Below are 25,294 nucleotides of genomic sequence, written 5' to 3' on the forward strand. Positions count from 1 at the left end.
CCGGCGGCGGCCGCCACCGGTGCGAACCGGTTGATGAATGGCGCGGAGCGCGAGCCGGTCCTCCTGAGCGCGCTCGCCGCTTAGAGCCTCGAGGTCGCCTGAACTTGGAACCCGGCTCCGGCAGGCGGAACCCTGTCGCCCGAGGCCACGGCTCTGTCGAGCCCGCCAACCGTTTACCTTGGCACCTGCGCCCCAGGATCTCCGTCATCACCCCATATTGGTGTCGCATGACCGCTGGGCGGGTGACTCACCGCTCCAGTTCCCGGCCCTAGGCTGGGACCCGGGATTCTCGTCACCACCGGCACTTCCACGTGGGAAGGCTCCCCGCAGAGTGTAGCCCGTGGAACGCGGGAAGTGTCTCTGCTTTTTTTGAGGCAAGCGAAGCCTAGTTGCCCCCGAGCCTTTCTTTTTCCTTTAAAAAAATTAAAAAAAATTTTTTTTCTTTTAGTTTGCACCCCCAAACTGCTGATGCTGGCAACTGCAGTTGGCTCGCCTGTGGCATTTCGAAATCACATGCATCCTTTGTACTGCTGCTCACTCACAGATAATGAAAGGTTAGCTTTTGCTAAGGGGAAGCGTTTGTTTTTTTTTTTTAATTAAGAATCTCTGACTTTATCAAGGACTGTTGTTATTTTTTTCTTTCTTTCTTTCTTTTTTTTTTTGCGTCAAAAGCTAAGCTTTCCCCTTTTGTTGATTTCAGTCCTGTCCCAGTGTCCCTTTAATCTAGGCCTCGGCCTCACTGCAGTAGTTTCTGTGCCGTACAAGAGCAGCTTTCATCTTCTGAAACCCCTCTCTGCTCAGCCGTCTAGGACAGGTAAACAGAACTCAACTTTCCAATAACGCCGAAGCCTTTTGTTTTCCTGTTTTTCTGCACACTAGACTGCAGAAATCATGAGAATCGCCATGTGCCCTAACTCTCTGTGTACTGCGTTTTAGGATTTATTAGGACTTATATTTAGAGACTTGCCATGCACAGTTACTCAACTTTCTTATAAACACGCACTCTGTAAGCAAAGAAAGTGCACTTGAAAAAAAAAAAACCGAAAGAGCCAGACCTTTAAAGTAATAGCAACAAACAAACAAACAAACAAACAAAGGCCAACTCTGCGTCATTAAAATCACTTGCCCAGGGATCCATTTTTTTAAGTCAAGAACTTGAGCCATAGAGCCTTTCACACAGAGAGGGAAAGTGGGGTAACGATTAAATTATGTAAGTCCTAAGAAAATTCAGGAAGATTAAAAGAAAAATCTTAGGACAGTAAAGGGAAGTTGAACAGCCGAGAGAACTCAACAGAAGACAGATTCAATATTACGGAACTAAAACCTTTCATATGACTAGTGACTTTGGGTAAGTATTAACTCTCGAGCTTGGGAAAAATATGGGCAGATTGAATTAGTGAATAGGTTGGCCAACTTGTATAATAACATTCTTAGACATATTAAACTGGTCCCTCTCATTCCAAAGGTTGGGCAACACAGTAAAACAAAATAATGACGCCTTTTCGAAAGGGGAATTTGGTGAGCGAAAATAGATCAGCAAATAGAAAGCAAGGAAAAAAAATCAGCGAGTGGTGTAAGTAGTTTTCTGCAGAACTTGTGATGTAATTTGTGAGCTGTGTAATCCACAGATCCTGTAATTACTGAGGGTAGTGCTGATGTGGTCCTTACTGAGCCCTCGGAAGCTGGGCTGCTCTCAAGAGGACTGATCCTCTCTCGGGGGCCTTATCTGTTATGTCTCTCTTTCATAAAGGGACATAGTTGCATCCTTTGCTGCTGAGAGAATGTGTCTTAAGCCAGATGTAGACTTGCTGGCCAGTCCACTAAATTCCCACAAGACAGGCCTGGCCCGTCTCTTTGGCAGCTGTTGTTACTTGGTGTCCTATGCTGCAGTGGTCTTTTGGTGTGCTGAGGGCATCTGCTCTAGTCATGAGTAGTGTGAAGCTGCTGATTCTCAGGCATAATTATCTCAGCATCACACAAGGAGATCCCTCGGGACCGAGTCAGTAGGTTTTATCCGCTTGTAAGCACCTCTATTTAACAGGCTTTAGGAGAAGCAAGAAAACAACCTCGAAAAACCAGTGATTAGACTTGAGAAGCCCTAAATGGAAGAGAACCGCTTCTGCCAAACAAGATGCTCCCTGGAAGCTACTTCACAACACTCACCCTTTGCGCTTTCATCAGAATATTCCAAATATAAAAACCAATGCCGAGAAGATCATTGAGGGGATAAGGAAGGTCTCTATGGAAGATTAGAAGGCAACAAACCAAATCCAGATGATGATAGAGGAAAATCTGATAAGCACAGCACATCTGGAAACAATGATTCCATTTATGCCAAGTGTATAGAAGATAGATTTCACCCTCAGAATTGTTGGATTGTGTGGGCCAATGAATGACAACATTCACAAAGGGAAGTGTTACTGTTTGCCTGAAAGCTCTCAAGTCACAGTATCAGCCTAGGAGCACACCAAGCAACGTGTATGTGGTATATTTAGTACTGGCAAATTCCAGGATGGACAGAGCTGTGTGCAGATACTTGGGCAGTGCTCTCATTACCAAATTTAAGAAAGGTTTAAGCAAACCCAGGTATACGGCAATGTCCACTATCAGTGCTCTTTAGAATACCTATTACTAAAGTGAAAAATGAGTAGCACACTTAAATTTTTAATGGGCATATACTTAAATGTTTAAGTAGTGCTAAAAATTAAAACATACCCTGTAGCAAATCATTATTTCTTTTTGTCAGGCATGTTTTAAGCTAGTTTGGTCTAGTTGTACAGACCTGTAAATTCAATTGCTTTGAAGGCCAGAGGATCCAGTGCCACTCTGTCTTAAAAAGCAAAAAGGTGCTGGAGAGACTAGGAGCAAGCACTGCTCTTCCAGAAGGCTTGAATTTGGTTCTTAACACCTGAACTGAACGGCTCAAAACCTTCTGTAACTCTAGAGTGAGGGTTGATGCCCTCTTCTGGCCTCTGCAAACACCCCCCCCCCCCCCCAAATATCCAAATAAAAAGCAGCAAGAGATCTGGGGATATTGCTCAGTGGTTAGAGTGCCTTGCAAGGCCTTCAGGTCAATCCCCAGTACTGCAGAAAAGAGGGGGAAAAGGAAATATTACTATGTTCAGAGATGTTTTGATGAATAAAAACACAATACTATGTAAAAAATTTCTGTAGGAATTTTAGGTAGCAATTTCCAATGAGGAGCTAAGTTTGCAGCAATAAACATTTCAAGGAATCTAACCTCAAGTCCAAGTCCAGAGGCCAACTATTGTGTTTTATAGAGTCAGACAAGACAAGCTTTCCATCACACAGGAAGGGAGAGCACTATAGAAACAGATAGCCATGAGTGAACCCAGGTGGGTCAACATTAAACATCTTTTTGGGTCTTGTGGCTTTTGTACTGTTTGTTTTTGAGATAGAGCCTACTCATGTGATATGGGCTGACCTTGAACTCACTCTCTAGTGGACACTGGCCTTGAGCTCCTGATTTTTCTCATTCTATCTCCCAAGTGGTAATATTCCAGGTGTGCCTTACTGTGCCTGGCTAAGGTGACGATATTAAATTACCAAGTACAGTCATTAGAGGTAATAGTTTCTAAAGTTGAGTCGAGTGAGGAATTCAACATTTTTTAAAAGTTAAGAAAAGTCTAATTTGCATTATAAGCATTTTCTTTCCCTTCTCAAATATAAAGTTGAAAATTGCTCATGTAGTCTTCAAGCCAGATAATACAATTTTACTTTAACAACTTTGCTACTTAATATAAAGAATACTACTCTGGGAGTTCAGTGTGCACATCAGTATATGACAAGGCAGACTAGTCAAGAAAATAGTATTATTTTCACTTAGTGTTAAAATAATTTTTTTCAGGCTGAATAAAGTTCTTACTATGGCCCCAAACAATTTAGCATTTTATCCTGTGGTTTACATTCTGGTACCTGTAGAATCTAGTTTGAAGAAGTATTTTTAGAAAACCTGGCAAAACTTTTTTCTTGTGGTTCTGCAGCTTGAATACAGAATGTTTGGGAACTGGAACTTTGCAGGTCTGTGGTGTTCATGTGACTGTCTAGAGCATGCTGGGTTACCCCAGTCTGAGAGGAAGCACAAAAGAGCTGAGGAGAGAGAACTTAGTGTGGCTAGAGGGAAGGAGTGGAGGGCAAGTCAGGGTTGGAGGTTGGCAGTGCATTCTATGGCAAAGCCGGCACCTGAGAGATTCAATCTACAGAGTTGGTATTTAGGCTGTAGATCATACAGACACTGACCGAAGCTGCGTTATAAGAACATCAACTGTTCTTGAACAACTTTCTACACACAGAGGATCGGTCAGTCTTTTTAAAAAAGCTACAGTAGCCACACTTCCCCCAGCTAACACATGTGTCATTTACTTGGACAGGTGGAGAAAACGTTGCTACCTGTGTACTCTGATAGTTCTTGAAGGACACTGAATGAGGGAAAGTGAGTGCAAAAACCTCTGGAAAATACTGAAAATGTAAAGTTCTCCTATCGTGAATTTCTTTCTTTTGAGACGGTCTCACTGTGTAGCCCTGACTGGCTTAAACTTCACACAAATCTACCTATTTCTTCCTCCAAATATTTAAACAATATTTAGATATTATGAAGTAGTTTCCCATCCTTTTAGGACACCCTATTCCTAGTTCCTCAAACATCCTTTGCAACCATTCTCTTTAACAATGTGTTGACCAGAGTTTGGGTCCTATGCCCTCCTGACTTACTCCTTTGCTCAAGCCCCAGTTTTCACCCCTTGGGCTAGCAGACATTTTCCCCCACCCCAACATGTATCTGATAACTGCTTAACACATGTCAGGTGCTCTCTCCTAGCTGATTGTCATGATCTCTGTCCCAATAGAACTTCTATATAGATGAAGAGAGATTAAAAACATAAACATAGAGTGAGGGTCAGAGCTGGGCATAGTGGTACATGCCCCTAATCTCAGTGTTTGGGAGGCAGAGGCAAGGTGAGCGGAGGATGACTTTACTGGGAAGGCAGATCTACAATTCTCTGTACAAAAGCTTTCCAAGAAGATGCGTGTTATTGTCACTTAAGTGAATTTGTACAGACTCAACAACTCATTCCCAAGTCACTGATATTAGTCGGTTATCACTCATTTTACTCAGTAATATGAACATGAGCTATTAATCAACTTTTAGGAGAAATGTATGACTATAACATAAAAATTAGTAAGTAGGTAGTGGTTGGCTGTTAAGTCCAACACAAGTATCCATTTGTTTGATTGCATCTTGTAATCTCATTGTCTGATGCCAGATAACTATCTCTCAGGTTTCCAAACAATCTAAATCAACACAAACTATTAACACAGATTGTGCTAGTCGTTTATTAAATGTCTGCCATGTGCCAAGTAATATTAAGCACAAGGAAATTAATGTAGCATGTTCTCTGCCATGAAAACATGGAATGTAAGAGAAAAGTTCTGAAATGATTAGCACAGTATGAAAAATGTCGTTATAGAGGCAGACGTGCCCTCAGCACAGCAGACTACAAGTAACAAAGTGCTCTGTTGGTTAGAAGTCTGGAAAGCTGAGGAAAAGCTAATACTAAGGATGCAAGGAGTAATTAGTGTAGAAAGAATGTCCTGAGCAAAAGAAACTGTGGATCTTAAACGCTAGAGGCCTCAGAAACTGTGGTTTCCATGCTGGTGACCATAAGCTTCAAATAGCTGGAAAGTCAGCAAGGTAGAGCAGGGCACAAGGTTAGTGACCATAAGCTTCAAATAGCTAGAAAGTCAGCAAGGTAGAGCAGGGCACACGTTTAGTGCGTTTTAAATAGCATGCTGGAGTCTGGACTTTATCTGGAAGATTTGAGTAATAGACCAGATATTTTTAGAATACCACTGAATCAACAAAGTAACTAAATCAAACTATTGCAATTTTAACTTAGTAAATATGGAAGGGGAGAAGGAATGAAAGGGGCACTTGACAACTGCATGCTGGATTAAAGGCATCTGCCACCATGCCCAGCTGGCTTTGTGTCAGCTTTACTGGGGCCAGTGGGGGTGGGGTGGGGGCAGTGGTGGTGGGGGGGAGAGTTGCTCCATAGAGAGCTACTTTAGCATAGCCAAGCCTAGGTTGGATCTCTAGCACCTCAGAACAAATTACAACCCGGTAAAGACAGCAGTAGGGCCAGATGTGGTGGAACATACCTTTAATCCTAGCACTCAGAAAGCAGAGGCAAACAGATCTCTGAGTCTTAAGCTAACCTGTATCTACATAGTGAGACCTTGTCTTAAAACAAGAACAACTCAAGGAGTGGAAGATCATCCAATGTTAGCAGGAAGAATAAGAATAAGAGAAACATTCCATCCACGTGACCACAGAAGAGTCCCTCTTCTCAGAGCTGAGGGGAAGTCCTTAGTGGCAATGTACCTTGCTTCTCTATGCAGTTTAACTCAAGTGACTTCCTTTATCCTCTCTGATTGCATTTTACAGACACTAGCAGGATTCCATCCAAGAATTATCCCAAGTTATAAAAGAACGGGAGAAGAAACCCAGTGAAATGAGCCAGTCAAAACTGAAAACTGCTTTCTTAGACTCATTTTTCTTTTCATAACATTGGGATCTGCAGGGTGCAGGATAAGCACTCAGATTTCTTGATTGTCCAGGATGGTTATGGTGTACAGATGCTGGTGTTTGACGAAAACTCATCTCTGAAGGCAGAGTGAGGCTGCATGTGATGCCTTCGGTAACACAAAGTGGGTGTGCCACACGGGGACGTCACTGAAGGCAGAGTGAGGGCGTATGTGATGCCTTCGGTAACACAAAGTGGGTGTGCCACACGGGGACGTCACTGAAGGCAGGCAGATAAAACCTTTTCTTTTTTTGTAGTTCCAAGAACTATGACAGCATCAGTAAGCAATGGCAGCAATAGGAGAAATGCTCCTATTAACCCGGGTACCAGGCCTCTTATCAAAGTGGAAAACTAGGTAGGGGAGGTGGCTCAGTGGGTGAGAGCAGTTGCCAAAGGGCCTGATAACCTGAGCTCTCGCCCTACAACCCACATGGTAGACGGAAGAGAACACACTCCTGTCAGTGGTTCTGTCTTCTACACACATGCTATTGTATGCACATGCATGTGTATACATTGACATGTAAAAGAATTAAAGAGATGAGGGCAGTGATTAGGTGGGGGTGTCTAGATCTACTTTGAAGTTTATTAAAATTTTAAAATATTTTAAATTACTTCATCATGCTAGGGATTGAATCAAAGGGAGAGGCAAGCAGATCGTTAAAGTTTGATGTCAACCTTGCCTTAAATAGTAGATTCTAGGCCAGCTAAGGTTACATTGTGAGACCCTATCTCTAAAAAACAAGAAAAAGATAGGGATGTACAGGCATGAGCAAGACTTCCCAGATATGATGTAAATGTACATAAATAAAGTATCTATTGACAAGGTATAATAACTAAATGGAATTTGGGGCCATTGGAGCTCTGCAGAGGAATGCTTGCTTCTGCTCGGGGATTTGCCCTGTTGTAAGGAAAGTGAGGTCAAGATAATCTTCCAGGGAAGTTCCTGTGTCTAGAATATAGGGTACACAAATTTCCCATCTCTGAGACAGACACTTCCAGTATTATAATGGAATAAGATTCTTTTCATGTGCTTTGACATTTCAAGAGAGATCAGAAACTTGAAAATAGAAAAAGATTCTTCCATAATGAAGTGTACTTAAAAAAAAGAACTGAAGAACTGAATTGTAACTAAATACATTCCTGGTGAGAATTGTAAAGTTTTCTTATTGCTTTGGCTGAGAGCAGTCAACCATCTGTTAATTTGAATATTTGTGCTTTTAGTCTTCATTTAAAAATATGTAGAGCATTAAATAGGAAAAAAAAAAGGGAAAGAAATGTCTGGCATTTTCTAGTTTGGTAATGGAATTTCCCACTATTCCTTTAATCTTATTGAATTAGACCAGACTGCTAATTTGGATGCTCTGCTAGGATCCTATCCTATCTTCTGTCTTCAGCAACTAGAGCAATTGCCTCTTAAATGACCTGAGTCAAGCTGCTAAGTATTTCCCATGACAGTTGCAGCCCCAGGCTGGCCAATAGTTAAGTAGAGTTGTGCTCACCACCATTTCCTGAACACCTGTAGTTTCTATAAATTTTCAACATGATTTAACTTCCCTGTCCTTATATACAAAAATACAAAATTCCAGTTTCCTCCTGAACCAACCTGACCCAGCAATGATGCAATGCATTCCTTGCTAGTAAACTACGTAGTCCAGTGAAGTCACTCTTTGAAGCCCCAAGGTCTAGAGTATTTGCCGACTTCCAGGGAAGACTGACAAACCTAGTTCTATTGAGACACTAAAATAGTTGTGCCATGTAGTGGGATTCTAAGCCAGCTGCAATTACTTTCTTGAGTGACAACTCTATTTTTAGGCCACCTTTTTTATAAGAAAAAAACACTCTGACCTTTGGCCTTCACCCTTCAGCACAGCCCCAGAGAGACCCAAATTGTGTGAGAATTATTCAGTCGCCACAAAAATCAGTCACCAATGATGTCTTATTACTTTATGACCCTAGAATATATGTCTTAAAAACTACATTTTAGCCTTATATTGAAAGTAGCTGTGCAGTTTCAGCAGATTATACCATTAGGTGATAGGAAAGAGTTCCTGGGAACTTGTGGATTAGGAAAAAGAATTTTGAACTTGAAAATTATAGTTTGGATTTAGCCAATATATGTAGCTATGCCTTCTAACTGTTTTGTAAATTACAGAAGCAGCTAAATGCAATTCTGGCCCACTCAGAATGATTCCTATGGAACCAGTTTCCAAGAACACTGACTTATGGGCTGTGAGATTAGCATAATGGATAAAGACAAAGAATACAAACCCAATGAACTGAGCCCAGGCTCTGGGTCCCAGATTCCAATGAGATAATTCACCCATAAACAGTCCTTTGGGCTCTAACTGGGTGCTGTGGAAATACACTACCATACACAACTAGAAAAAAAGTAAACTATAGCCAGACTATTGAGGGCTACATAGTGAGACATCGCCACAAACAAATTGGAATAAAATTAAAAAGGCTTGAGTGTAGTGGCAAATGCTTTTAGATCCAGCACTCAAGAGGCAGAGGCAGGAGGATCTTTTTGCTCAATGACAACCTGGCATAAATAGCTAGGTATAGTCTATCCAATGCTGCATAAGACCCAGGCTCCAGAAATAAATAACACTATATGTATATTTTACCAAAACAAGATAAAAAATGTTAACAAAAAATGGAAAAAAAAATGAAAAACACAAACCAAATACAAGATTCTAAAAAGTAAATATTATCTAAAAGCAAATGTATTTAGAGTTGAATGTTATGTATAAGTCCTGAGAAAGACCTATTTCATAGCTTTGAAGTCCTGCAACTTTCCTTTTTCCTTCTTTTTGTTTTTTGGGGGACAGAGATTCTCTGTGTAACAGAGCCCTGGTTGTCCTGGACTCAGGCTGTAGACCAGGCTGGCCTTGGAACTTGTCTGCCTCTGTGTCTCAAGTGCTGGAATTAAAGGCCTGTGCCATCACCACCACCACCCACCACCAAGAAAGAGTTTTTGGCTGTTTGAGACCAGTTAGGGTGGTTCACTCACCTCTTGGTGAAGGCTTTCTCTCTCTGTAGATAGAAGAGAGCCCTTTGCTGTACTGGTAGCTTGCCTTAGCTCTCTAAGTGTGCTGTCCAGGTCTCCCAACTCTTTTTATATTCCTAAGGACCTCCCCTCCCTGGATAATCCTATTATCGCTGATACTTAAATCTTCCCCACCTCCCCCACTGGGCAGTGGTGGTACAGGTCTTTAATCATAGCACTGGGGGTGGGCAGAGGCAGGCAGATCTCTTTTGTTGTTGTTGTGTTTTTTGTTTGTTTTTGTTTTTTTGAGAAAGGTTTTCTCTGTGTTAGCCTTGGCTGCCCCAGACTCACTTTGTAGACCAAGATGGATTTGGAACTCATAGCGAAACACATGCCTCTGCCTCCTGAGTGCTGGGATTAAAAGCATGTGTTGCCATGCCCAGCACAGGTGGATCTCTTTGAGTTTGAGACCAGCCTGGTCTACAGAGTGAGTCCAGGACAGCCAGGCCTACACAGAGAAACCCTGTCTTGAAAAACCAACAAGAACAACAAATCATTTTTTCCCCCACACCACAAATAGCTATAATCCAGGAAGGAATAGGATAGCAAAGAAAGCAGCGTTTGGGACCTGTGATATCCATGCCAAAGAAAATACTGTGGATAATTCAGTATGATCCCCACTAATCTGACTGAAAATTTCATTTTTAAAAGTCTTTAAACCTTGTAAACAGTTTACCGCCCCCCCCTTAACATAATTAAATCCAATGTTTTTTGCTTTGTTTGGAGATAGCATTTCTCTGTATAGCACTGGCTGTCCTGGAACTTTCTCCATAGACCAGAACTGGCCTGTAACTCAGAGGTCTGCCTGCCTCTGTCTCCCAAGTGCTGGGATTAAAGGTTTTGACACCAAATGACTCAATAAACCATTTCTCAACTTCTCCCACTACATAGGAAAAACAGCAGCAGCAGCAGCAGCAGCAGCAGCAACAGCAACAACAAACCAAAATAAAAAACCGGACACAGTTCATGGGATTCTTTGAATGCCAGAAACAGGGAAACAGACTGTCCTGTAGAGGAACAATCACACAATGTGTGTTTATTGCTGGGCGTTTAGCACAGGGCCACACATGTGCTAAGCAAGTACTCTGGCACTGAGACACGGTTGGAGTCCTCTTTGAAGTATGTTAAGGAAGAATATAAAATGTAAGGCTATTAGAAAGTCTTAAAGAAAGGAAGGCATCGAGGGAATAGGGGCTTACTCTTTAAGAGGTCTGCATCAGCCACCAGTTCCCTTAGAGTAATACTGGGTCCCAGTCTAAGAGTCATCTCAGTGTCTTTGGTGGAGCCATAGAACAGGGTTTTTTTTTTCTCCTTTGTTTTTGAGGCTTTATCATCATGTTCCCTAGAATTTAATAAATAGACCAGGCTGGCCTCAGAATCACAGAGATTTGCTTGCCTCCCTGAGTACCACGCTAAAGTCCGCTGAAGTCCATGCACCTAGCCCAGAGAAGTATTTTTGAAAGAAGTATGCTCATTTTCTAAATGAAAGCCAACTATCACCACTATATTAGTCAGGGTTCTCTAGAGAAACAGAACTTAGAGAATGAAGGGATTTATTAGAATGACTTACAGGCCACAGTCCAGTGAATCCAATGGCTTGCTATGGATGGAAAGGCTAAGGATCCAGAAGTTGCTCAGTCCACAAGTCCAGTTGTCTCCGCTGGTCTTCAGTACAGATGCCCGGATTCCAGTGAAGGAACCGACTTCCTAGCAAGGCGATAGCAAGCAGGGAAAAAGCAACCGCCTCCTTCTTCCCTGTCCTTATATAGGCCCAGCAGAAGGTGTGGCCCAGATTAGAGGTGGGTGTTCCTGCCTCAAGATACAGGATTAGAAGCGGATCTTCCAGCTGGGTGAGGTGGCACACACACGCCTTTAATCCCAACACTCAGGAGGCAGAGTCAGGCAGATCCCTGTGAGTTCAAGGCCAGCATGGTCTACAAAGTAAATCCAGGAAGGACAGCCAAGGCTACACAGAGAAATCCTGTGTCAAAAAACCAAAAAAAAAAAAAAAAAAAAAAAAAAAAACCAAACCAACCAACCAAACAAAAGATCTCCCTACGTCAAACAGATGTGCTTTCTATTTTTAGATTTTTGTTAATTTCAGTTGTAATCAGGTAGGCAACCAAGAAGAGCCGTCACCATCACTTTATTCCTTCACTCAACTGTTTGTTTTAAGAGACAGTTTAATTCTGGTCCCAAGCTTATGGGCCAAATGATTATACTGTCTCAGGCTCTGAAATGTTTGTTTGCTCTGTGTCTTCACTGTGTAACCCAGCTGGCCTGGAACTCACTATGTAGACCAATTTGGCCCTCTCAGAAGTCCTCCAGCCTCTGAGGATTTAAGATGCTGGAATTAAAGGGGTACGTCACCATGCCCAATGTGCGGCCTTCAGAGTAGCTGCAAATGTGGGCACGTAGCAATGCATCTGGTTTTAATATTTTAAAATTTTGTGAGGTTTTTGGTTTTGGTATAAGGTATGACTATTTAGCTCTTTGTTTCTCGTTTGTTTTTATTTTATTTATTTATTTTTTTGAGACAAGGTTTCTCTGTGTTGTCTTGGCTGTCCTGGACTCCATTTGTTGGTCAGCTGGCCTTGAACTCACAGAGATCCACCTGCCTCTGCCTGCCGAGTCTGGGATTAAGGGCGTGTACCACCAGCTCCCGGCTCCCACGTACTTTTGACCTAGATCCCCAGATATTAGCTTCCTGGGCATATTACATGTGTGTCTGTTTATATCTGGTATGCTTCTCTGTTCACTTAGCAGTTGCAAGTAAGTTACAGCTGTGATATGAACCCGTTAGAGTTCTGAAAGGTCCATGGCCTTCAAAGGAAATGAGAACACCGACGTTTGACTACAGTACAACTATCAAAGAAAATAGCATCAATATAATTGTCTACTCATCCACAGTCATGTGGGTTTCCTCAAAGTTCCCACGTAATGCTCTTATAGAAAAAGATAATTCTGGATCAACTTGGAAACAGCAGTTCAGTCGTCTGTTGGTCTGGACTGAGGTTCATGTACATTAAGCTACCTTCAAACTTCCTATTAGCCAAGGATGACCTTGGCTAACTCCTGACCCTCCTATGTCTACCTGCCAAGTTCTTGGATTACAGGGATGTGCCACTATGCCTGGCTCAGTAGTCCAGTTTTCACTATTACCTTGATGTTTTTGATAAGAAAAGCTATTTGCAATGTCCTTTAGTTTCTGTTTTTCTAACACATTTTCATGATGAGAGTCAGGATATACATATTTTCTAGGAATGTCCCTGAAAAGATTATTTTGTTTATAGGCACAGGCTCAGGAGACATTTCATGCATTTCTCCCATTACTGAAAACACTGGCTTTGGCCCTTTTGTTAAGATAGTAACTACAAGTTCTTTATTCTCTAAAATAATTTTTTTTTGTTCCACTAATAATTATCTCTGTGATTGTACTCTAACATTATATAAATACCCAGCCAATCATGGTAGTTTACACCTTTAACCCCAGCGAGCCCTCTGAAGGCAGGCTAATCACTAAATTTGAGGACAGTTTGGTCTACAGAGAAGGTTTCAAGACCACCATGGCTTCACAAAGAAATCTTGTCTTCGGGGTAAAAAAAAAATGTAATAAAGAATAAGGCTGGCTGGGCGCGGTGGCACACGCCTTTAATCCCAGCACTCAGGAGGCAGAGGCAGGTGGATCACTGTGAGTTTCAGGCCATCCTGGTCTACAGATCCAATTCCAGAACAGTCAGGGCTGTACAGAGAAACCCTGTCTTGAAGAAGCAGGGCGTGGTGGCACACGGCTTTAATCCCTTAATTCCTGCACTCCAGAGGCAAAGGCAGGCAGATCACTGTGAGTTCGAGGCTAGCCTGGTCTACAAAGTGAGTCCAGAACAGGCAAGGCTACACAGAGAAACCCTGTCTTGAACCCCGCCCCTCCCAAAGTATGTGGGAATCCTTAGTATTTATCTTGCAAGATAAATTTAAAATATCAATGTCTTTTAAAAAAAACTTTATAACAAGGCTATTGACATTGTCCTTGGGACAGAAACAATTTCAGTACCTCACCATTTAAGTGGGTTAGTGTGTTTACCACCTCGTCTCTTTTGTGAAATAGCTGGGGATTTCCAAGGCACGGTGGTAGTGGTGGTTGGGGTACGCAGTTTACTAGGAAGGAGGTACTAGATAATTGAAATACCAAACGATGTATTGAACCCTGGACATGTAAAGGACTTAGTCATCTAAAAAGTAGATAACAGAGGACTACTGATGCCTGTGTATGCAAAAGACATGAGGAGTGGAATGGGGTCTACCTTGCTTGAGTATTTGAATGAAGGCTGCTTTGTGTAGAACTGTGAGCGGCATGAGAAACAGCTACACAGTAAACTAGATGGAGCCAGGCAGGCAGTTGTCATTGTGACTCTCATTTTACCGGCAGCTGTTGCAGGGCTTACCTGACATCTCTTGGGAAAGCTTTGGGTCCCTCCGCCCCCCAGTCTTGGTTTCTTGTTGGGGAAGCGGGCCAGTGAGTGGGCACAGTGTGTGAGCCTTTCTCAAGCTCCCAGCTCCCAGCTCCCAGCTCCCAGCTGGCCTTCTGAATGGCTTTGTTATACAGGAGGCTATTGTTCCAGGCAGGTGCTGTTCACAGTATGAGATACATGCTGGCTATGGTGCATAAGATTGCTTATTTTAAAGAGCTGGTTTTCAGTGTGAAGATTAGACTGTAAACAAGGACCAGTTATTTTACCATGAAAATCCTATCCTCTAATAAATTCTAAGAAGTAAACAGAGTATCATAGAAACAAACAAACAAAAAACCCTCAATCTGCCAGTAGGAGCCTTCTTTATGTTTAGCATCCAAGTGGTCAGAAAAGTGACTGTGACTGAGGGGTTCTCTGAGTTGTGAAACTTTCCCTTTAGATGCAGGATGCTCTTGGGCTAATGGACACTAGCTACCAGAGCATACGAACAGTTCTCTCATTAATTTATTCTGGGACAGGATCTGTGTCTTAGCTGGTCTCTAGCTTCCTATGCAGCTCAGGGTAACGTTGAACTCCCTGCTCTCCTGCATTCAAGTCCCCAGTGCTAGGACTGTAGGCATGTGTCGCTGTGTGTGTTTTTATGAGTTGCTGAGGAATGAAGCCAGAGAGGCAGAGGCAGGATGATCAGAGTCATCTTGAACTCCTCTGAGACCTTGCTAAGGAATGGTAGAATGTCAGAGTAACAGGAAACAACCAAAAAGTATTTGGCTTCAGATGTTACTGAGCTATGTCTTTCTGATGGTGCCCAGTTGCTCCCTGTCATCTCAGCAGCTACAAGGTGCCCTGTGAGAGGCAGCTAGAAACGCACATTGTAATATTTGACACACCGTCACCTTGCTGGATTCCTTTGAATCTCAAATTTGAATCTTCCAGTACAAATCAAAGATTTGCAAATCAGGAAAATTTTCAAAAGAAAATTGATCATTAAGTATTTCTAGGCCGCAGAGACAGAAAACTAAAGAAAGAGAGAGTAAAGAAAGGTAGGATGTGCTGTAGACTTCTTTGAAATGATGTGGAATCAGGTGACTTTCTTGTATTCAGGGTGTGGCACACTGTTCATCCACCTTTGATTGGGTTATTTTGTGTGTGCCTATTTCAAAACTTCCGTTGCTTAATACTTAGTGTACTTGGTGTATATCGTCATTTGGAATATATGGTTTTGAAATTACATGAATGGTATTATGGTAGGAGGCTTGTTTTTCATTTTATTTTTTATCTTTATTTAATTTTTTGTTGGAGACAGGGTCCAAGTGCTGGGATTAAAGGTGTGTGCCATCAGACCTAGGTATTTTAGATCCGTGACTGGATCTGAAAAAAAAAAAAGCCTTATTCTGCTTCAGTTGCTCATTGGATGGTAGCTCATCCACATTTTTTTACCCATCCACTTAGTAGTCATGGACATAAAATATATCTTTCACTATCACCTTTAAGAAAATAAAAAGTTGCTGGGCGTGGTGGTGTGTGCCTTTAATCTCAGAACTCGGAAGGCAGAGGCAGGCGGATCTCTGTGAGTTCAAGGTCAGCCTGGTCTACAAAGAGAGTTCTAGGACAGCCAGGGCTATTACATGTTGAAACCCTGTCCTGAAAAACAAAACAAAACAAAACAGAAAACAAAAAGCTGTGTGTGAAGGTACATACCTTTAATCCCAACACTTTGGAGGCCGAGATAAGAGAGGATCTGTGAGTTTGAGGTAGCCTGCTGTACACAGTGAGTTCCAGGACAACCAGGTTACACAGAGAGACCTTGTGTCAAAATAAAAGGAAACAAAACAAACGGTGCTCCAACTCCCCTAGCACAAAAGAAAAATTCTTAGGAGTCACATTAAGAAAACACAGATTCAATGTCTGTGAAACATTTTTTTTTTTCAGGAGGAAAAACAGAACAGTCTATAGCTATCTTGATTTGAACAAGGAATTCTAGATTGTTTTCTAGAAGGTTGTGTAAATGTACCCCTTCTACCAACCGGAGTGAATGTTCTGTACCTTTCTTCTCCAGCACTTGGCCATTATACAATGCTGCAACTGTTTACCATCCACACCTATAGAATTTTGGGTCCCTGTGATTGCTAGCAAGTTTGAACAAGCCTTCATGTATATATTTGCCGACCCTTCAAATTTCCTTAGAACATTTCCTAATTATATCCTTTGACTATTGTCTTCGAGATTACTTGGTTTTTGCTCCTTTCAAACCCCAGAGCAGAGCAGAGATCAAACATGAAAAACGGCAGTTGCCATAGTTGTGGTTAGAAAAGGAGTAAATCCCAAAGGATGCAGAGGTGGTTACAAGCGCATGGTGATGTGATGTTAGGTAGTGGGTCAATGGTATTCTTCGAATCATTCCTTGTTTTGTTGTAAATCTTATGTGTTCTTTAATTTTAAGCAGGTTCTATATGTTAGAATGTGCTCGGTCCTCTAAATTTCTTCTTACAGAGAGGCTTACATATCAGGGAGACTAGCTTTTCAGGGAACTTATGTGGCAAATAATATCTTCAGATGTCTGGGCTCCCAGCTGGAAATAACAGGAACCAGGGAGAAGGGAGTTGGGAGGTTGGTGTATTTATTTAGCTTCTCAGACAATTCTGGACAGTAGACATTTTTGAGTTATTATTGGAGGGACATATTCTTTAGCATATTTTCATGCTCTCTAAAAATAATATTGTTGAACTGCCTTCCAAATATGTTCTCCATCTTTTATATTTTAATTGTATTTTTTTAGATACAGAGTCTCACAGAACTGAGCTGGTCTCTCACTGCGTAACTGAGAATGACCTTGAATTACTCTTCCTTCTGCTGGCCTCAAATTGTGTGCCACCACATCAGCTCTTAAGTTTTTATCCCATCTTGTTTCTTGCTTTCGGTAACGGTTTTGTTTGTTTGTTTGTTTGTTTTGAGTCATGGTTTTTCCGGGTAGCCTTGGCTGCCCTTTGTAGACCAGAGTGGCCTCACACTCACAGATGTGCCTGCCTCTGCTTCCCAGGTGCTGGGATTACAGGTGTGCGCCACTGCGCTCCACTCACGTTCTGCAAGTATTTTTATCTGTCTGGACGAAATTTCAAAAATCCTTTCAATTATTTGTTGTTTATACAACAGTACCCTTAAATACTAGCACATGTAATTTCATCACTAAATTTGTTCAATTGAAGGTTTAATCTAATTTCTATTGCAATTTACTGGAATATCTGACATCTATGTTTTACAATTCAATTTCTAAATTATTCAGCTTCAGTTTTGTTTTTTGCTCCCCCCCCCTTCTTCTTCTTTTTCTTTTTTTTAATGGAGTCTAGAAACCAATTAACAGTATTTGAGGGAGTTTGAAACAGTTTCTCTAAACCTTGGAACAACCAGAACTGCAGGAACAGCCCTGCATTTCCCTCTCTGATGTGGGCGTCTGACAGGAAACTTGGAGAACGCCGTCTTTAGAACAACCTGCCATCCTGACGAGCAGACACCTCAGCTCAGATTCTGAAGAACTTTAATGGGGATGATTAAGTGTTTGAACATCTGCATGTGTGTTTGTCAGCAAATTTGTCCCTACTATTTTGCAAAGATTGTTTCAGAGATAATTTATATTTCTATTTTACTAATCTCTACTTAGCTGAATAAGGCTAGTTCTGACGGAAGTGAAATTTGTCTATGACGTTATTTCTGCTTTCCCCTTTTACAGTCCTTGTCTGGGCCCGACTGTATCCTAATGGAGAGGCTGTCCCACCTTTTTCCTCATGCAGTTAAGGCCCCTGCTCAGATTCCTGACTACAGCTGTGTCCTCAAAGCACAGAAAAATCAGGGTGGCCAACCATTGTCCCATCTTCCTCCTCTCTAAGCAACCATAGTGAGGGTCCCTATTCCCTTGGGGTTTTCATTCATAGAGATATTAATGGATTTTAGTAGAATCAATCCACCTTAACCTTTATTTTGACTGAAAAAGAAGGGAATTCCATCAGGTTTCAAGTCCTCGGGCTGAGAGTGGATTAGCTTTGTTGTTGTTGTTTTTTCCGAGACAGGGTTTCTCCCGGTTAGCCTTGGCTGTCCTGTACTCGCTTTGTAGACCAGGCTGGCCTCGAACTCACAGCGACCCGCCTGCCTCTGCCTCCAGAGTTCAGGGATTAAAGGCGTGCACCACCACGCCCAGCAAAAGTGGATTAGCTTTGGAGCCCAGGCAGTTGGCTCTTTTCGTTGGAGGTGGGGAGGTCCTGTACAACAGAGGCTTTCCTCTGGACATTACTGAAAACCTTATGTCATGATCCTATCCCGGAGATTAACGAGATTCTAATCTAATTGTCCTGAGGCTGGAAGTTGTCATCTTTACTGTGTTTTGTCCTTGTCACCACCAAATAAACCCAAGATACTAACTTCTTAGTTCCAAAAACATATACAAAGAGAAGCACTGAAGAGGAAAAAAGGGGCCTTGAAAGCACTTCCTAATAACTAGAACCGAGGAACGTTTATGCTGTGTTCTGAGGAGACTTTCAGGTCTGGGATGGGTTAGGGGGAATCTGAACTACAACATTTGCTATGACTGTCAAGTCCTTCTATAAGTCCTTGTATAAGACTGTCAAGTCACCTGTCTTCTGAGGAGAACAGGATTTAGAGTTCCCTCAGACACCGAAGTCTGGATGTGCAAAGCTCATTAAAAGTGATGTGTTTGTGCAGAACCTTCACAGACCATTCTGTGTAGTTTAGGTAATCTTTAGCACGCTTAATGCAATGTAAATGCTTTGTAAATAGTTGCTATGTTGGTGATTTAGGGAATACTGGCAAGAAAATATTTTCTTTGTTTGTTTGGGGTTTTTTGTTGTTGTTGTTTCTTTTTGGTTTTCCGAGACAAGGTTTCTCTGGGTAGCCATGGCTGTCTCAGACTTGCACAGTAGACCAGGCTGGCCTGGAATTCAGAGATCCACCTGACCTGCTCTGCCTCCCAAATGCTGGGATTAAAAGCATACACCACTACTGCCCAGCAAGGGACAGGTTTTTATATTTTAGTCCAGTTGAATTTCCCCCACTGTATTGTACCCACTGTTGCCTGAATCCGTGGATGCAGAATCCTTACATGGAAAGTTGACTGTACTGAAAAGCCACGCAGTAAATAACAGTCATGCTTGCTTGCCTTTTCCTATAGTGGTGCTTTTCTATAAAGTAGGGATTGCTTCTGAGCAGTGATTATTCTTGAGATTAAGACTCAACACGGATGTTAAAGAGGAGACTATAAATCAATCATTTGTCTCTAAGTCTGGATTAAATTGTAGATAAAACGAGGTGGGTTTGTTTTGTAGGAGGGCCTGTGAGATCAGATATTTTTTTAACATGATTACTTTAATCCAGTTCTTTCCTAGGATGCCTCCATTGTGACATTAATAAGATAGCCTTAAACCTGTGCGACTGGCTCTCAAGTACCAGCAAAACAGAGTGATAATGTGACCTATGCCCCAAATAAACGCGGCTATTGACTTTTAACTAGTCCAAATGTTCTGAAGAGCTGCCAGCTTTCTGGTCTTTGATACGCATGGGCACAATGGTTGTGACTAATTTATCTGAGGTTATTATGGCTTTGGGTTGCGTTAGGACTCATAGTTTTTAAACATTTCTATTTTATTAGTATTTACATTTGGTTTACTTTATAGTTTAAACTGTGAAGAAATAATGGCATATACACAATTGAAAAATGGCACTAATAATATTAGTTATAAACATAATTCCCTTACCCTTTAAGACAATAAGGAAGTCACATTAGTGTTCTGTTTTAAACACTATCAAACCCTCCTTTAATCACAGGACCATGTCTATATATCTTATTGTTGGAAAACTTGGTTCGGTGTTACATATATAACTTATAATTTTTTTTTGAGACAAATTTTCACCATGTAGCTTTGGCTCCCCTGGAACTTCCTATGTAGACCAGACTGGCCTCGAACACTGAGATATCCACCTGTCTTTGCCAGCTCAGTTCTGGGATTATGGACATGCCACCTCACCCAACTGTATGTAAAATGTTTTACAAGTACTGGGTGTATTGACCTTATCCAACCCCTGCCCTTGGGTGACTGACCCAGAAGCTCAGGGCTGGAAGCCTTCTGAAGACCACTTTCTCCTAGCTCTGATGCTTGGCCTGGAAGAGACTGCCCTGTGGCACGGAAACAGATGATGGTCTCTGCATTTCACCTCCCAGTGCAGTTACCTCAGCTCCAAAGTGTAGCTTAGCAGAATTGCTGTACTGACTGATGGGCATTCAATTCATGCTGGACTGAGATTTCTTCATTTAAAATGTCTGCTCAACAGTTCACTCCAGTTTGTGTGGTTTAAAAAAAAACCCTGAATAGTGATTTCCCCCTCAAGTTTCTCAACACAGTTGCTCTTCAGTCTGTTTAGGACAGGTCTTCCAGATGTCCAAGGCCATTTAAACCTCGAATCCAGTTCTAGGATGCACAGCTCAGTTATACTACCTTTTTATTCTTTGTAAACCATGCACTCCAGTCTATCAACCACACACTAGAGGAAAAGAGTAAGCAACCTCATATCTAAGAAGAAATGATAATTCCATAGTTTTTGTAAGTACTATTCCTTGGGGGTGGGCAGATGAGATTAAGAACCTATTAGTGTCTATGTATGTGTATATATATATATATATATATATATATATATATATATATATATATATATATATATATATATATATATATATATTCTCACTGTTTTAATCTATAAAGTCCTTTAACACAAAATAAATGACAGTTGTTTTGGTACCGCTTTCTTTTCCTTCTCTCTCTTTGTTTTCCCACCCTCCCTCCTTCTCTTTCCTTTCTCTGTTTCCTTCCATGTTCTCATATTGTGGCCATTCTTTCTCCATGTCCCGAGTGCGCTATTACAGGCATCATCCACGATATCTGCTCCACTCGATCAGTGCTTCTATAAAGGCAGTGTTGGCGATTTCTTTCTGTTAATGCTCTGATATTCCCTGGTTCCACAGGATGTACTACATACAGTGTACTAATTATTAATTAATAAGCAACTATAATTTCATCCTTAAAAATCTATTTTACATTATCATATTTTTTTCCAATTTGTTTTGGAGGCAGAGGCTTACTATGTAGTACAAGCTGGCCTTGAATTCGAGATGCCCATGTCTCAGGTCCCTGAGTGCTGGGATCACAGACGTATGCCACCAACACTGGCTACAGTTCCACTCAAGGATTTCTTTTTTAATATCCACACATTTCAGGAATTAGGATGTAAATATCTTTAATTAATTGTGCCTGCGCTTGCATGTGTGTTTGTGTGTGTGTGTGTGTGTGTGTATGTGTGTGTGTATGTGTATGTGTGTCTATATGTGTCTATGTACCTCCCATGCCCAGGCACGTATGCCCATTGGCATAAGAAATTAAAGGACAATTTGTGGGAGTTGAGTTATCTCCTTCTATAGTGTGAATCCTAGTGATCAACTCAACTCATCAAGCTTGGCAGCAGGTGTGCTACTTTAGCAAGGGGCCATCTGTGTCCAGCTGCTGCCTGGCGCTTCCAGGTTCACCTGGAGCATCTTGGACAATCCAGGTAAACTATAGACTTGGAAATGAAAGAAAGGCAGGCACACCTTTTCTGGATGTTTTCCAGTATCACCCTGTGAGTTCAATACAGAGCTTCTGGGCCTGTTTTTCAGGCCGGCTTTGTCTGGAGCTGTGTCCCACGGCTCTCCGCTGACAAGGCTCACTACTACCCTTTCTTCACCTTGGGATAATTTGCTGACTCCAGTAGATGAAAAAGCGTGTTAAGTAATTAACCTCGTGGCTGTTTTAATGATTGTGTTTCATCATTACATCATTTTGCATGGCTCCAGTTTGACTTCTCTCTGCCTGTTTGCTTAGATTGGTTTTTTGTTTGCTTTGTTTTGTTGCTTGTTTTTAGGAATCTTTACTGTTATCTTTGTGGTATCTGAAGAAACAGGTGATCTTCATGATGCTATTCTTTTTTTTTTTAATATTTCTCATAGTCCTATAAAGGTATCAAAATAATGGTAAACTGCCAGATTACATAATCATTTATAATAGCAAAATATCCTATTTCTCTAATAGCAAAATGCTGACTTACTTACTTACAAGTTAGCTTGTACCACTGCTAACTCTTCCTTTTTCTTTTAATCTCACAATGTAAGTCAGACTGACTTACTTACTTACAAGTTAGCTTGTACCACTGCTAACTCTTCCTTTTTCTTTTAATCTCACAATGTAAGTCAGACTGGCCTGGAACTTGCAGCAATTCCCCTGTCTCAGCATCCTAAGTACTAGGTTTATAGGTATGAGCCATGGTATCAGGGCTTTATATTTAAAATTGATTAGTTTCGGGGCCTTTGACAGTTCCTAATAATTCCTAATAAGTACGCATTTTTCTGACATAAGATGTGGGTGGGTGCGACATGTCTCAGAAAAACTGAACCTAATATTCTGCTGTTAGAGTGACCTTGGGAAGCAACAAAACAGATAATTCTTTCAGCCTTGGTTCATTAACAATTATTTCATTTTCTGACTTTTTATTTTATTTTAGGCAAACAGAGTAGGGTGTTCAAATAAAGCTTAATACTAGATGTAGCAAACAAATGAATTCATTGAATGGTTAGAATGCTTCTCCACAAAGGGAAAGAAGGGGAGGAGACTTACAGGCAAGAGTGGCAGAAAGGGGGGCTCAGGTTGTCAATAGAAAGGTTGAAGAGGGGTAAAGGAGGAAGAGGGCAGTAAGGGAAGGCATGAACCAATCTGGCCCGTGCTTTTGCTTAAAAGTTTGGGCAATAACTTTAACTGATGAAGGAAATGTTTATTTATATCTTTGTTCTAATTCAGTATTTGCCTTGTTCAACATATGTCTCTTATGTCCATATGGTAGGAAGAAACAGGTGAGATGTTATTTACAGTCCCAAAAATTCAACCGAGGGCCTCAGGAATGCTAGGTGAGTGTTCTACCACATATTTCCAGCCTTCCTTTTAGTTTGAATTTTGAGATAGGATCTCACCAAGTTGCACTAGGTTGCCCTTGAACTTGAAATCCTTCTCTCTAAGTTGTTTGTTTGTTTGTTTGTTTTTTTAGCTGTGCTTATTGCTTAGTGACTTGTAAACCACAATGCTTAATACTATCATTTAAACTCTAGAAAAACTCGGTATCTGAAGTATATGACGGCTCTATAAAGTTGTTAAATTTTTTAAAAAATATTATTACAAGTTACAGTCTAGGGTATAAATCCTCTGTAGGAGAGTGCCAGTAACATGGGTGTTCTTAGGGTGGAAAGAAGGGGAAGGGAATGAGCCACACCTACCTCTCACTTGCTGTCCTTCCTCCTCTGGTAGCCATGCTCCTTCCTGGGAAGAAGGGTGGGGAGAGATGCCCCAAGAGCCACAGAACAAGCAACAGCCTTTAGGCTTGTTGTTTCCCTTTCTGACCCTTAGATCCTTTGCTAAATCCAGCAGACATCTGACTCCCTGGCGTGATCATCACCCTCATGGCCCAGAACTGCTGCACACAAGCTGGCACTGTTGCTAGGAATTGTGAGTCACTCCTTCAGGTTCTTCCTGGTGTGGAAGTGACTCCCCGAAGAGGAAACAGAGCAGCCTGTCAGGCGAGCTCATCATTGTCATCATCACCACCTTCCTGAAAGACCATGCTGTGTCCGTGAAAGGAGCACCTGTCAGGCTCCTGGAAAATCACCGTCTCGTTATGTGACCACCAGAAGGTTAGTGAAGCTCCCAGAGCCTCAGTTTTCTCAGGGAAAGGTAAAAGTTATTCCTAAGGTAGCACTAAAATGTGTGTGTCTAACGTATGGGCACTGTTACGCAGTGAGTAGAAGGCTTGAAAATGCAGTGTCTCCACAGCCTCAGGAGTTACAGGTCTTAGCCCCGAACTGGGTGAACTCTAAAACTATTTATTTACCGAAACGGGTCTCCACCTCCCTCTGCCCCCTGAGTGCTGGGGTCAATGCAGTCCACCACGCTGGGCTTCCGGCCCTACGTTTGGAGGTTTTGGAACCTTTAGGAGGTGTGGTTTAGTTGGAGAGTGTGGAAGGGTGAATCGTACCTGTCCCCTTCCTTTTTTCTGGCTCCTGTTTTCCATTAGATGAGACCGTCCTCATGTCCCACTGCTGCCCAGGTGTGTAACGCCGAGAATCCGAACAGAAATCCGAAACCCTGCACTGAAGCCATTCCTCGCTATGTTGTTTTCTGCTGCTGAAGACAAAGTAAGAAAGTTTATTTTATAACACTGTTTACATGGCATGGGGCAGCTTAGATGCTTATAGCCTCTAGATTTGTAGAACGATTGGCTATAGCTGCAATGTAACAAGAAGGAGGAACGACTCAGGAAGTAGATGACCGTTCATTAGGCCATTTGTTCACTCTTACGTTTGTTAGTCGCTGTCCTATGCAAGTTCTGTGACTTGCAGTGGAGAGACCAGGATGTGTAAGACACGTGGTGCAGCCTCAAAGAGTTTATCATCTAGAAGGAAAGACTGTGCATAAGCAACATTTGATGTAAACTGTGTGCATGAAAGAAGTGCCATGGCCATTCGGAACAGACTGGTCCTGAGGAAGGCTTCCTAGAAGGCAACGCAAGCCAGTTCCAACTTGTGTTGGCGCCCCGATTCTGACGCTGCTTAAGATATTTGCGTATTCAACAAGGATCTGCAGACAGAAGCAGATGAGTCAACGCAAAGGCGGGAGCCTTCAGAGATCAGGCGTGGATGGAAACCCCTAAGGTGCAAGCTGCATGCTGACGAAGATGGGAGTTGTTTTTAAAGAGGATAACATTGTGTAAAGCCAAAGCGTAGTTATTTTTCTCTTGTGGATAATTCATGCACTGTATCTCATGGAAATCTTTAAGATGAATAAAGTTCTTCTTAGAATAGAAGACTCATACATGAATCCTTTCCATAAAAGAGACTGGTTAAGAAACACAGAATCCTTCCTTTTATTATTTTCTCCCTCGTCTTTCTTCATCTGTTTCAGATCCATGTCTCAAATTCTCATTTAGAGGTTTTTAGAGGCAGGCCCAGAAACCTTCATCTTTAAAAAGTAGCATCAAATAATCTGACGGAAGGCATCTTCAAACACCTTTTCAGAAATGCTGTTCTCTCCGTGTGTCTGCCT

The 25,294-nt window shown here is 41.8% G+C and overlaps 1 protein-coding gene across 1 annotated transcript in view; it reads left to right on the top strand.

Moving 5' to 3' along the window:
• Window positions 1-468: 468 nt before the first annotated feature.
• The window catches only part of LOC311582112 (uncharacterized protein), a gene marked incomplete at its 5' end in the record, with an annotated part of 156,129 nt that continues 131,303 nt past the window's right edge, over window positions 469-25,294 (top strand). Inside the window, one exon of the mRNA XM_084754865.1 lies at window positions 469-554. Coding sequence (XP_084610991.1) covers window positions 469-554 — 86 coding nt within the window. The remainder of the gene's footprint in view (window positions 555-25,294) is intronic.

Source organism: Acomys minous (assembly GCF_964271855.1).
Source record: "Acomys minous genome assembly, chromosome: 13".
In the NCBI taxonomy this organism is placed as follows: Eukaryota; Metazoa; Chordata; class Mammalia; order Rodentia; family Muridae; genus Acomys; species Acomys minous.